We start from the raw sequence: 14,494 nt of genomic DNA, 5'->3' as shown, positions 1-14,494 counted from the left end.
CAAAAGGTGGCACAGGGTCACACCACGTGACGCAGAGCAAGTCGGTGGACCTGGAGTGACTTTTCCAGGCTACGATACATGTTGTCTTTACACTGAACGGGTTGAAGTAGGTGACCTGTGATCCCTTCTGCTCTGAACAGTCTATTCATCTTAATAATTGCAAGCGAAGTACTTCCACACCTTTACTCTAACAGGTATGTACGAAAAATGTCATCTGGCCATCTCGGTCATGTAAAAGGTTGGTACAAGGACAGGAACTCAGACAGCAGAGCTCATAGTACTAAATCTTTTCCAATGCCAATGGCTTAGGAAGTAGAAGGAATACCCAAAGGGTGCCCCGGACACCCTGCCCCTCTCGCTGTATGCTAAGGTGGAGTCAGGTTGGATGGTTTCACGCCCTTCCAGGCATCTGGCCTTTGCTTCCCAGGACTGAGCAATATAGTGGATATTTCAGAGCAAGGCTCAGGGCGTGAGCAGCACATCGGCCACCATGACTGTTCCAGGCTTGGTCGGCAACTTCCACACACCTGAAGCGCGGCTCTCCGTGTCCTCCAAAAACCTGGGAGGTGCTTGTGCCAGGTTTTCCAGGCCACTCATGAAAATTCGTCCCTTAGCTACATTGTTCTGAATTTTATCCATTAGAAATTCTTTTGAATGAATGAGAATTTCCCCTTCAAAATGCAAACACCTTTATGGAATTATCAGTCACTCAGGACGATCACGTAATCTTATGAGATTGCTTTCTTTTAGACCTCGAGGAGGTCAGGCATTTTGATTGGGTGAAGCAGGATCCTTTGGGGGCCCGCACTGGGGCGGGAGCATTTGTGGGGACACTGTCGGCGAGTTCTTCAGCCGGGGTGAAAGGGAAGTTCCTAGGAAGTAAGACGGGGGGAGGGGAGTGAAGACAAACGTCCCTTCCTTCTGAACTGCTGTGAGCTGGTCCAGCCCTGGGGCTGGGCCTGATGAACGGATCGTGGAAGACATTGGCCCCACGGGCCCTTGGGCGTCTGCGGGGAGGGCAGCTGTGTGTAAACGGAGGCCGCACGCGCCTTCTGAGAGAGACTCTTCCCCCAGCAGCAAAAATGAGCCCCTTTGTAGCAAGCACTGCCGTAATTTGTAGAAGTGTTAAAAATATGCCTCCAAGTGTAAAAATACTCAAGTATCCAGCTCACGGTAAGGGGGCCATTCTGTCCTGTGACATGATGTGGCAGCTTGAAAAGTAACAGAAATGGAATTAAGTCACTTGTGCAGATAATGCCCTAAGGAACACAGTTCTGTCCGCCGGCCCTTTTGTCCTGCTAGCAAGTTCTGTTACTTGGTCAACTTGGTAGAACCTCAGTAATGTCTTCAGAGAAGAGCTCATGAGACTGAGTTACTCTGACACGGTTTTCTCAGACAACGTAATTTGGCAGTTCTCAGTTTTCTTTGATTTTTCACAGGGAGAATGGAAGACTGTGATAAATATTTTCCACAAATGGCGTCGAGAGTGGAAACACAGCTGGTGGCAACAGCCTTCCGCTGTTCAGTTGGATGCCGGGTGCCCGGTTTCCTCCGTGGAACAGCCGGTCACACTTCCGGTACACAGTCAGACTTTTCCAGAATGGAGCGACTGTTTTGTGCATTTCTCTCTCCAGCCTCTTTCTTCTGGAAACTCCTTCGCTATAGACCAGGTGTCGGCAAACTTCTTCTGTTAAGGGCCAGGTAGTAAATACGTATTTCAGGCTTTGGGAGCCGTACAGCCAACTTTTCTCAGTTCTGCTGGTGTGGCGTGGGCACAGCCGTAGACGCTCCGTGAAGGAATAGGGGCGCCCGAGTGCCAATAACACTGTGTAGGAAACACGCTGCGGTGGGATCGGGCCCTGGAGCCGCGGCCTGCCAGCCCCGCTGTACACTCACTTCCTCAGGACACTCGTCCCAGCAGTGCCAGCCATGTGGCCCCAGCAAGCTGTGTCTGTGTCTTTGGGGGGTCACCAGGGAAGAGAGCACCTCTGCTTCCCCACACCGCGTTCCGGCACCTGCCAGCACCTTGCTCCGGGGACCCGAGACCTCTCCGAGGCGTCCATGTCAGCTGGTTTCAGTGAAAGGACCAGTCACTGTCTGGGATGTGGGTCACTGGCAGCACCCAGAGTGCTGTTAGATACGGACGCGCCTTACTGTGGGTGCAGACACACACTTGGGAAGCTCACTGGTGGGGTGGGACGCCCCATCTTCTATTTAAAACTGGGTGGTGCAGCTCTTTCTTAGTCCTTGATTTCTGCAAATCTCGTGGCCCCTCCCTCCAGGTGAGGGGAAGGCACGCACAGTTTGTAAAGCACGGTGTGGATTTAACAACGCTCAGCCTTTTGACGTCCTTAAATCCCTAAATTGTCTGTTAACCTAATTGTTCTTTACACAATGGCTTCATACCTAGAAATTAACACAGAACATTCCATCAGTTTTTAGGACTATTTACTACTAAGTACATCATGCATGCCACGGGGTACATAAATCATACATGAATGGTTTAAAGAATGGTAAGGTAAACATGCGTGTAACCACCTTTTGTTCTTCCTAAATGTAGAAGATTTGAATTGTGTCTTCTCTTCTGCTGATGTATATGCTGTGATTATTGTATCTTTCTCACCCTGTTTTAACCTGACAGTACTGTTGTGTTGGCCAGTATCCACAGATTTTCTGTGCGGAGCATTCTCGTCGCTCTCTGCTCTCTCCTCCCCACCCACCCCGACCTCAGGTCCCTGACCTTCTGCCCAAAGCCCATCCCGTCGAAGCTCCTTTTGTTCACACCTGCTCGTGACAAATGCTTGGTTTTTCGTTTTATAAAAGAAAGAAATGTGTCTTCATTTTATCCTCGTTCTTTTTTTAAATTAAGACTTTATTTTTCGTAGAGCAGTTTTAGGTTCACAGCGAAATTAAGTATAAGGTGCAGAGAGTTCCTATCTGCTCCCCCACTCGTGCACGGGTCCCCCATTAGCAGTATTCCCCACCAGACGGTAGGCTTGTTACTATTGAGGGAGCCACCTCAGTGCATCCCAGTCACCCAAAGTCTGCAGTCCACATTAGGAGCCCACCCTCGGTGGTGCAAAGTTTACAGGTTTGCATGAATGTACAATGGCGGGTATCCCGCACTATGGCGCCATACAGAGTATTTTCAGTGCCTAAGATTCTGTGTTCTGCCTTTCCTCCCTCCCGACCCCGTATACCCTGCCAACCACTGATCTTTTTGTTGTCTCCGTGCCTTTGCCTTCTCTAGGATGCCATAGAGTTGGAGTGTGGCCTTGTCAGATGGGCTTCTTTCACTCAGTACGATGAACTTAAGTTTCATCCTTGTCTTTTTATGGCTTGATAGGGTCTTTTTTTTAGCACTGGATAGTTTCCATTGTCTGGATGCACCATGGTTTATCAGTTCACCTCCTAAAGGGACCTCTTGGTTGCTTCCAAGTTTTGGCAGTTATGGGTAAAGCTGCTATAAATATCTTCTGTGTGTAGGTTTTTGTGCGGAGCATGGTTCCTGGATCTTATGGTTTAGTTTGTGTCGTATGTTCATTGTTACAAGAAATCACCAAACCGTTTTCCCGATGGCCGCACCATTTGCATTCCCACCAGCAGGGAACGAGAATTCCCCTTGTTCCCGTCCTCCCCGGCACGCGGTGTTGTCAGTGTCCTGGAGTGTTCTGATGGGTGTGTAGTGGTGTTTAAATTTGCATTTCCCTGATGACACGCAGTGAGGATTTTTTCAAATGCTTATTTGTCATTTGTATATTTTTTTCTGGTGAGATGTCCAGGTTTTTGGCCCATTTTTAAAAAATGGGTTATTTTTTCTTACTGGTTAGTTTGAAGAGTTCTTTGTATGTTTAGGATAACAATCTTTTACAGATGTGTTTTCTGCAAGTATGTTCTCCCAGTCTGTGGCATATCTACCCATTCTCTTAATATGGTCTTTTGCAGAGCAGGAGTTTTCAATTTCAGTGAAGTCCAGTTTATCCCTTATTTCTTTCATGGATCGCGTCTTTGATGTTGGATCTGAAAGGGACCAGCATAGCCAAGGTCACCCAGGTTTTCTCCTGTTACCTTCCAGGAGCTTCGTAGTTTCACTTCGCATGTAGGTCTATGACCCATTTTTAGTTCATATTTTTGGAGGGTGTAAGGTCTGCGACTAGGTCCATGTTTTTGTCTGTTGGGTGTCCAGTTGTCCCGGCACCATTTGTTGACAAAACTGTCTCTGCTCCACTCTGTTACCTTTGCCTCTTTGTCAGAGATCAGTTGACTGTATTTGTGTGGGTCTTTCAGAATTCTTCACTCTGTTTCATCGACCTCTTTACCTGTTCTTTCACCAAATGCCACGATGTCTTGATTACTGGGGCCTTACAGTGAGTCCTGAACTTGGACCATGGCAGTCCCCCAGCTTTGCGTTGGCTCTTCTGGTCTTTTGATCCTGCGTCTGAACTTCAGGATCAGTTTGCTCACAACCACAAACTGACCTGCTGGGGTTTTGATTGGATTGGCATTGAATCTGTAGATCAAGTTGGAAAGAAATGAGATCTCGACAATGTTGAGTCTTCCTGTCCACAAACATAGACATTTTCCCTCTTATTTTGTTCTTCTTGATTTCATTCGTCATGGCTTTGTAGTGTTTCTTATATAGATCATGTACATATCTTGTTCGATTTATACTGTAGTATTTTCATTTCATTTTGGGAGGTGCTGATAATCTCATTTTTTAAAACAGTGTTATTGACCTATAATTCACATGCCATTCAGTTTACCCATTGAAAGTGTACAGTTCTGTGATTTTTTTTTTTGTATATTTAAAGATACATGCAGCCATCACCACAGTCCATTTTTTAACATTTTCATCATCCGGAAAAGTAGCCCTGAACCCTCCAGTCACCAGCCCGACTCTTCAAAGAAGTTTTTGAGGAGGTGGAGGACTGCACTGGGAATTCGCTTTTCCTGGGCCATTGAATGTGTTGTGCTTCTGGCTTCCTTGTCGGCCTCGCTGGGACTCTCTGAATCCAATCTGTCTCCTGTAACTGGCCAGAAGGGCGGAGTCCCCACTAGGCGTCACAGGGTTGGGCAGACCCCGGGCGTGCGCTGCCCCCGAAGCGCCCACAGGCAGGTGGAGCCAGAGGCCCAGGCAGCGTCCCAGGCCCCAGAAATCTCACCACCCCACCTGCTTCTCAGGCCTCTTTTCACGGTAGATGTGGCCTGACCCTGCTCTACCCCCTTGCTGGCATGTTATTACTTGTAAAATAGTCTATTAGCATTCTACATTGTCTTCCATGAGAGAATCCAGCCTCCTGGATTCTCTTATGAGGAACAGGAAACAAATCAGTCTGCATGAATTTGAGCAAACCAGCTCAAACAAATAAAACAGTTCATGAAAACAAATTTTAACATTTCCATTCAATGTTTTTTCTTGGGAATGACCCAGAATGGTGTGACCATGTGTGTGTTCAGATATTTAGGGGCCTTAGCACGTACGCCCAGAATTTCAGAGGTGTCTTTTGTCACCTGTGCAAGACACCTTACATAAGTGTACCTTATGTAAGGCAAGCGCAACTTTTGGAATGAAAATCTCATTGCGAATTTTTCCTCAAGAACTTAATAACCAAATTGTAGTCACAGTATAATTCAGTCAAGCTGGGTGGCCTTTTTAAAATCTTAAAAATATTATTAAACAGTTCCACCCTAAAAAAATTGCTCTAAGATGTGAAACAGGCGAAAGCCACACAAGGGGCAGCACCGTCACCAGTGGGAGTGATGACAGGAAGCTGTGCGCACACAGGGGAGGATTGTCCTGCCTGCCTGGGAGATCCCGGCCGGCTCTCAGTCCCGGGACTGTGCACAGGACCACCTACCTGCACGCACAGCCCCAGAGCTCCTTGTGGCTCCCAAACTGCCCGCGGGCCAGGTGGGACCTGAGCAAGTCTGGCAAGGCGATGAACTTTGTAAGTCCAGCCTAAGTGACCGTAACTTTTAGCTTCCAAACTGGACGCTTCACCCTCCCTGCACCAGAAACCTTTCCTGCGGCAGCAGCTCCAGGCTGCTCCTCCAGAATCTTCTCAGCCACCCCAGTCCCCCAGGCTCCCCACCGTGCAGGTGCACACTCAACTGTGTCTTAAAGGAAATGCAAGCATCCAGGTGATACAAGGGGGCCTCTTGGGTCTTAGAAAGAACTGTTTCAATGGCATTGGGATATTTTAACTTTGCAAAAAAGATCAGGTGGTTTTCTTTCCATTGTTCATCTCAGTCTGGATGTAACAGTGCCTTGAGCCCACTTACGGTGCATTTCCTAGTCATGGGGATGTAACCGTAGTGGTTTGTGTTTACATATAGTTTTTGTGCATTTCCACATGTTCTTTTGACTCTTTCCTTCCCATCAGGTTAATTGTAACGTGGTCACTCAGCTAACTAGTTAGGGGAACCCAATCTCAAAGCCAGATCTCCCGACTTCTTCATTCTAACTGAGCTAAAAACAGAAACTCTGCTCCGGAGCCTGAATCACACGAACGTTGAAAATAAACAGAGAGCCCTTCTGTTCTTACTACCTGATTTAAAGGTTCTTTCTAACAATGGATCACGGACAAACAGCGATCATTGGTCAGACTTCTGAGAGTAAGAAGACGCTGCCTTTTTAGTGAAGGACCTGCTTGGTGGACATTAAGGAAAGTCGAAATGTATTCTTTGTGTAGGAAAACGATCCTGCTTACTCCTTTTACGTGATAAACCCAGAAAAAGCTCATCGCATAAGGCAAAGTGCCCTTGTAACGTTGTGAGGTCCCGTCGTAACATGCAGTGGAATTATAAGAGGTGCTGTGAGTTTTCTCATCCTCGGGGGTAGGAGTCGGGGGAGTGGGTGGCAGGTCCGCCCTTCTCAGTGATGTGGGGCCGGAACCACAGCACCGAGGGCTCAGTCTGGGCTGGAACCCAGGGTCTTTTTCTTTGGGAAATGAGGGAGGAGTCATGGCGCTGATCTTCCAGTCACCACCCAGCAGGAGAGGTGGAGAAGCCAGGACTCACCGCCCGGCTGGGGAGCAGCACCTCTCCGGGCAGACCGAATCCTTCAGGGTCATGGTGAGAGCCTGTTCTGAAGCGGCTTCTGAGCCAGTGTGGTCTGTCTTTCTTTCTTTGGTTTTGTTTCCCAGTATTAGGATCTTTTTTTTTTTTCAAACTAAGAACAACTGAAAAAGGGATCATATTCCAAATTAAGCTGCCCTACCACAAAGGCATAAAAATCCGCCCTCTAACAGGTGGTATAACTTAAGCAGACGCCGAGGAACCTCGGGTGACCCTCTCTTCCTTCCCCTGCTTCTTCGTCTCCGCGGCCCACGCCAAGTGTCGGCACTTGACTTCAGACAGAAAGCACAGCCTGTCACTGCTGAGTGTGCACTTCCGCCGCATCTGCTGTCACCGTGGCTGCCACGTCCGTGAGTCTGTGGTGCCACTGATCACGCCTGTCACTCCGTTTCTCAGCAAGGCTCAGAGCTCAGTAAAACTCCAAAAACTTCTGCAACTTGTGGCCGTTCACCACCAGTTCTCAGTTTCCCAAGGTGCCAGTGTAAAATCCAGTCTCCCACATTTGTAGTTGTGAAAAATTCCAGACCTCCCCCAAAGTGGAGAGAATGCTACAGTGAACCTTCAGAAGTCTGTCATCCAGCTTCGCTGATTATCATGATTTCGCAACATTTATTCTGTCTCTTAGCTCCCTGCCCCTTTTCCTCTGTTCAGTTGTCTTGTTCTTTTTTGCACTTCTCAGTGTTTCTGAATCTGTTACTCGCTGTCTTTCATTATTTTTGAAAATTTGCCATCATTTTGGCTTCATATATGGCTTCTGTCCCAATCTCTCCCTGTCTCATTTGAGATTCCAGTTAACATACATGATAGCCGGGCCCCTCTTTGCTTTCCATTTCATCGCCTCCTCATGTCTCACAGTCAGTCATTCTCTTGACCGGCCTTCGAGCTCACCCATTTTTTTCTTTCCTTGGCTGTGCCAAACCTGATATTAAACTGTTCAGTGTTCTCTTTTTCAGTTCTAGAATTTTCATTGGTTACTTTTAATATAATCTTTGACTTTCTCCTAAGATTCTTTTTTGTGATGTAAGTCTCAGATGTACTTGTTACAGTCATTCTAACGTCTCTGTATGAGAACCTTAATACCCTAGCACCGTGGGCCTGTTTCGCTGTATTTTTCTCTTGGTTTCCAGGCAGTCCTTGTCTTTTTGTGTTCCTGCTTGTAAGTCTGCTGAGTGTAGGACATTGGATAGAGAGACCAAAGAGCTAATTGGGGGTTCAGGATGATGTTATCTTCAATTAAGGAGCATCTACCTTTTGCTCTCAGTAGAAATAGATCCCCTTAATCAGTCGGGGTTGGATTGAACGGCTCCGTCTTTGGAACGACTGGTCTGCTTCTGGCTTCCCACTTTTCCTGTAGCCCTTCGGGGACCAGAATGAAAGCAGGGGTGTTTGCTGTGGCTCCCTCTCACCCTGGGTGGGCCCTGAGCCTCAGCTTCTGCTTCCCCGTGTCTGTGAGGCTGCCCATACCTGTTCAGCGCGTAGCCTGTCTGCCTTTCCTCTCCAACCAGCAGAGGGAAAGCGGCAACAAACGCAGCGGTGACCTTGAGCTCCTGCGCTTTCTATGATCTTGACTCTTCGAGTCCCCTCTCCTCAGTGGGTCTTTGACACCTTCAAGCAGAAAAAAAAATTTTTTTTCATCTAACTTTTCCTGTTTGGTCTGAAACAAGCTAACTTACCATTGCTGGAAGGAGAAATTCTGCTGAATAAGCTTAAGTAACATCTCAAGCATTACATTATTTTATCCACGCACACACTTCAGTTTGTACCTCTGAAAAATTGTGGGTCTTTTCTAGGTAGTCGCGCTGCGACTTCACACTCAGATTTCCTAGATTATTTCAGAAATATCTTTTGTATTCGTTTTGTTTGAATTAAGATGAATAAGGTCTATACATCAGTTGTCGTATCTCTTAAGTCTCTCTTGAATCTAGAGAGTTCTCTTCCTTTCACAGCACTGGCCATTTGAAGATCCCGGGTCGAGGTCCTGCTGAACTTCCCACACTCAGATTTAGCTGGTTGCTTTTATTTGTCTCTCCATCTTTTGTTATTCCTACGAAATGGGATTTAACTTCAGGGGCATCATTAAATTCCGTTTGTCCCTCCCTCTCCTCTCTCTCCCTCTCTCTCCCCCATCCTTCCCCCCTCCTCCTCTGTCTCAAAGGTGCTTTCTAGGCAGTGCCACATAATTCCCGCTGCAGCACACCGGATGTCAGGTGATGCCTGGTCGTCCCACTTCAGCGATGCTAAGATAGATCATTGGGTCCAGATGGTAACAACTTAATCCATCTGTTGTGAACTTCCACAGCATTCTTTCATCTGCTGGTTTTATTCACTGATACTCTTTTCCTGGATCAATGGTTTTTTCAGCAGTTGCAAATTTATTTTTCTAATTCAATCGCCATCTCCCATTTGTGAGTTAATATTCATATACTTGAGCTGTTTGGTTACTCTGGTACACAGTTCATATAGGCAAGTTAAGTTCTTTATTTATTTATTTTTTTAAAAAATATATTTTATTTATTTATTTTTAGAGATAGGGAAAGGGAAGGAGAGAGGGAGAGAAATACCAATGTATGGTTGCCTCTGCCGAGGACTCACAATGTATCATGTGTCCCCTGCCGGCAACTGGCTTGCAACCCAGGCATATGCCCTGACTGAGAATCGAACCGCAATCCTCTGGTTCGCAGGCCCGTGCTCAGTCCACTGAGCTACACCAGCCAGGGCTTCCTTTTAAATTTAGAAATTTTTTATATTGGTTCAAAAAAAATAGTCCTAAACGAGGGTGTCAAACCCCTTTTCACTGGGGGCCACGTAAGCCTTGTGGTTGCCTTCAAAGGGCTGAATGTAATTCCAGCTCCTTAGCAGTTAAGGAGTAGTTACATTTCCATAGTCCTAAAGTTATTTTGGCTCTTTGAAGGCACCCGCGAGGCTGATGTGGCCCCCGGTGAAGATGAGTTTGACACCCCGGCCCTAAACAGTACATGGTTTTCCTACCCAACGAAGGCCAAAACCGCCCTCTGTGATGAAGCGGTGTGATTGGTCTCTGCATCACACAGGACACCTCAGCGAGGCCAACAGCCTGGGTCCTGCCATCGGGTATTTCCTTCTCTGCCCCCTTGAACTTGAGACATTCCAGGTACCTGACTCTGCCTCCCTGTGGAGTATGGCAGTGAGAGCTCAGTGCTTATGGGTCCGAGTACGTGTGCTGCTGTTCTCTGCTCGTTCCCTAAACACGTTCCTTCCTGTGCTCTGATTCACGGAAACACCGAGGGCAGCTGCCCACGGGGCCCAGCTCCGGGGAGCATGCGGTCGCCGGCTCTGTGCCCGTGAGGAGAGACGCCGCACCCACACCGGGAGAGCGCCTCGTCTGCAGAGCTCAGTGTTTCCCAGATCACGTGTTCTCTGCTTCTGAATCGGAGTCAGCTCTCACTCTGCTCCACCCCAGCTGGTCTCCAGGTGCCACCAAGTCAGCATCAGATCCTTGCTTTCTGTTCTTATTGCCACCATCCTGCTGTAAGGTCTCTTCCAATTTTCTTTGTTTTCTGTGCTGATGAGACACTCTCGGTGCCCTTCAGTGGTGCCTGGCTGCCTACGAGCAGAAGTTCAAACTCCCTAGCTTCGCATTCATGTCTCTGTGCCACTGGGCCTCACACTCATCTCCTCTCTCCTCCTCTGCCCACCCGACCGGGGCACTTTGTGTTCAGCCTCCCGTCCCTCCCCACGCCCCGCACACTTGTCCAGGTAGCCCTTGCCCCTCCCAGGCTGAGCCACCTCCGCCAGTCTACAGAACGGCGCCTCTCACTGCGCCCCTTCCTCTTCTGGGGCACCTGCCGTCTGCCCCAGGTCTGGCAGCTCTCTGTGTCACGCGCGCCTCTCCGTGTCACACTTTAGCTTACCTCGTGTCTGCAACGAGACTGTCTGCTCGCGAAGGGCAGGGACTCACCCTGACTGCTCCGGGTCCCTTCCAGCGCTGGGCACAGAACCTGTCACCCCGGAGGTACACCTTCCCCTCAGCTGTCTCACCCCGCCCCCTGTGGGAGTCCTCACCACCCTCACACACCCCTGACGCCTCCCCTGGTTCGGGCTCTTGGCTGGCCTTGATTTTGGACAGTCATGTGACCGAAGACGACTCGCAGGCCCTCCTGTCTCTTCGTCACTGTCACGCAGGGTCAAGTTGGTGAAAGCCCTGCTCTCAGTGGGGAACTTCCCCCACCAGGGGTGAGCTCCTCCAGTTGTCCTTGGGCTGCTGTTCCAGCCAGAATCGCGCTTCTTACCCCACATGGCAGCTGGGACGCTCCAGACGCCACCCAGATACACAGTGCTCGCCCTGCCGGGGCTCCGAGACCGCTCTGCATGGACCCTGTGGAAGGCCGCCCACAGGCCCTCCCTCCTCATCCTCTCCTGAGCGACCGTCTCTTTGTTTTTTCATTCCTTGAAGCAGCCGGAGCAGGGCTGTCGCAGCACATGTGTGCACCCTTTATCTGCCATCCCAGAGCCTTCTGCTGACTGACAGGGCGCACCTCCCCTCAGTGGGGTGAGTATTAGTGTAAAATTTCTTTTTGGCCTTTAAATTTAGTTATGCCACATTTATAGAAATAAAATTGAATCTCAGAGCCAGGTGTGCTTTTCAGGGAAATGTCCGGGACAATTACCTTCCAACAAGGGCATTCTGTACGTAGGCCTTTTGTCTGGGGATCTCCAGATCTTTTCCACGCAGGCAGGTAAAGATGTCCGTTCTGGGAGGGCCGAGCTGGACCGATTGATCTCGCGGCAGACACAGCGGGGGAGAGAATTCCACAACCCAGGTGTCCCCTTTGTTCTCCCCCCTTCCCTTTTTAGTTCTTTAGAAGAAGAATGGCCAAGCTTCCATTGATTTAAATACCTCCTTCTCAGAGACTGCTTTCCACTTCTTAAACAGCACAAATGACACGTTTCTGTATCACGTTTCACGGGGGAAGGGGTGAGGCCCAGGGAGAGGAAATGGTTTGCAGATACGTGCACACTTGCCGGAGAAGGCTGGGTCTCATCGGCCTCACCTCTGTTGTGCAGCGGGGCGGCATCCGGGCCCGTGAACTCGTACATGAGAATCTGTGTGAAGAGTGAGTGGTCCGTGGCACACCCTCCCCAGGTCGTGACTCTGGGATGTTGTTAGTGGTATCCACGGGCAGGCACGTGTGGTCCCCTGTGGAGCGTGCCCCTGCTCGTGCTGACAGTTGGGAGGCACATCCCTCCCCCTACCCAGCCAGGCCGTCCCCAACCCTCGGGAGACAGCTGAAGGCCTGCTTTCCTCCTGCAGGAAGCCCTTGCTGGTCCAACCGACTGTCACTTAACTTCTCTCCCTTTGTAACGCCTGTGTCGTTCTCTCAGTGCCGTTCCACGCGCCGGCATCCAGCATCGCCATGTCTGGAGCTCATTCACAAGCACGTGAGTGAGCCTCCAGCTGGTGTGGCCTCCAACCCTGTGGTCTCCTGGTGAGAAAGGCTGGCTGCAAGGGACAGAGCCACTGACACCATTTGCCGTTTGGTTTCTTCCAGGATCTTCTTCCCAGGAAGCCACCCAGTCAGAGGTGTGCAGGTAATGAAAGTCGGCAAATTACAGTTACACCAAGGCATGTTTCCCCAGGCGATGAAGAACCTGAGACTGGTGAGTGCACTGACCTCGAGTTGTTCTGCCCACTGGGAATACCCTTTCCCAGCTGTGGCCGGGCCCCTTCCTTGCGGTTTTTAGCAACTCTACATGCGTGTGTCTGCATGCACACTCATGTGCACACACGTGCCCATAAATATTTAACAACTAGCTCTGAAAACAACTGGTTTGTGATGTTTGCTGATGTCTGTGATATAAATATGCCCTCCATGGTTGATTTTTAAACTACCAATATAAAACTAACCAGCTCACAAAAATCATGAAAATTTAATAATCATTTCTTGCTGACACAAACTGGCCTCAGAACCCTGGGCGAATAGGCTGCCCTCCCGCCCCCTCCCCTCCACCACTGTCCACAGGACATAGTCCGTACTCCCCGCCTCAGGCAGGCCAGCCCCTTGACCGTCTCCCTCTCCGCACCCTTCGCCCTCTCCCTGCACAGCCAGCGTGCGCCAGGCCAGTGCCTAGGACCAGAGACACCCTGGACTGCTCACACTCGGGCCTTCACAAGGCAGTTTCTGCTGCCTTCGATGGCTCCGCCCCCACCCGGCTCCGCCCCACCCAGGCCTGGCAGGACTCCACCATCCTTTAAGGCCCAGCCCGGATGTGGTTCTCTCCCTGTCCCTGACAGCTCCCTTCACTCGTCCAGCAGATGCTGCCTCCATAGGAGTAGGGACACCTGGCACCCCCGCCGCCCAGGACACTGAGTCCCTGTGGTTATCGCTGTACCCAACTCTGTGCCATGTAAGGCACCCAGAATTTAGGAAGCGTTTCTGGTTGGTGGAGGGAGGGAGGTCATACAGTGGCAGCAAGAGGTGCCAGGAAAATAAGTGGGAGAGCTGGGTCAGCTTTGGGAAACGTGATCACAGAGGGACATGTACTTGTCGCCCTCCCAGTGGGTCTCCTCTGCCCGGGCCAGGAGCTCCTGAGGCCAACGCAGAGGAGAAATCAGAGGAGATCTGAACATCTTCCGTTCTTCACGGGAGCCATTAGTACAGGCCTTGTATGCAGCTCTCCAAGCGGGCATCTAACACCCGCAGCGGCAAAGGCACCCTTGCAGGAGCCCAGACAGACAGCTAGACACTCCTTATTTGTGGGAGAGTGTGGGCGGGCGGAGGGTGCTCGCCTTCACCAGCCCTTCACAGGACACTCTCCCTCCCGCCCATTTCCACTCTCTCTTCCTCACATCCTTCTTGTGGGGTTGCCTCACCTCCTCCAGAAGCATCCTTTGGTCGTCGCCATAGCATCTTCTCCTCCTGGTACCAAAGATAAGCCCAGACATGGACCCTGGTGGCTGCCAGATAAGAGATCAGAGAGCGGCATCAGAAAGCCTGCCCTGAGGACTGGGCTTAAGGCACGGCCTTGCCCCAGACTTCCTGTTCGGCTCTGGAAAATCACTCCTGCTTGGTCCTGGTGATCAACCAGAGCACAGGTGCGCATCCCCGGCAGTGTTGCCAAATGGAAAGAGCACTTGGATTTCCTGGTTTCGCCACCTAAGGCGTCTTTTCATCCCTTTGAATGTCATTTTCTTACTTTAAAAGTGGGAAGAAGCCCTACTCCACAGAGCTGTTCTAAGCAGTATGTGAGGCCGTGAGAGTGTGTTTTGCCCAGTCCCAACCATCTGGGGACTCATGTTACAGTCCCTCCCACCCACGTGGCCCCTTTAGCCCTGGGTGAGGTTGGGGTTCTGCTGTGCTCCCCCTCTGAGCAGTAGGCTGTGTACCCACTCCAAGGTGAGTGGGGATCCCCCAAGGGACCCTCATGTGTGTACATTTGG

At 50.1% G+C, this 14,494-nt stretch overlaps 1 protein-coding gene across 1 annotated transcript in view; it reads left to right on the top strand.

The window, feature by feature from the left end:
• Positions 1-14,494, top strand: part of SMYD3 (SET and MYND domain containing 3) — a 465,445-nt gene that overhangs the window by 439,485 nt on the left and 11,466 nt on the right. The window contains exon 11 of the mRNA XM_037069376.1: positions 12,606-12,714. Coding sequence (XP_036925271.1) covers positions 12,606-12,714 — 109 coding nt within the window. The remainder of the gene's footprint in view (positions 1-12,605; positions 12,715-14,494) is intronic.

This window comes from Sturnira hondurensis, unplaced genomic scaffold (genome assembly GCF_014824575.4).
Source record: "Sturnira hondurensis isolate 20B ecotype Veracruz unplaced genomic scaffold, ASM1482457v3 Scaffold0018525, whole genome shotgun sequence".
Lineage (NCBI taxonomy): Eukaryota > Metazoa > Chordata > Mammalia > Chiroptera > Phyllostomidae > Sturnira > Sturnira hondurensis.
The sequence above is the reverse complement of the archived record's forward strand: the minus strand, read 5'-3'. Positions and strand labels throughout refer to the sequence as shown.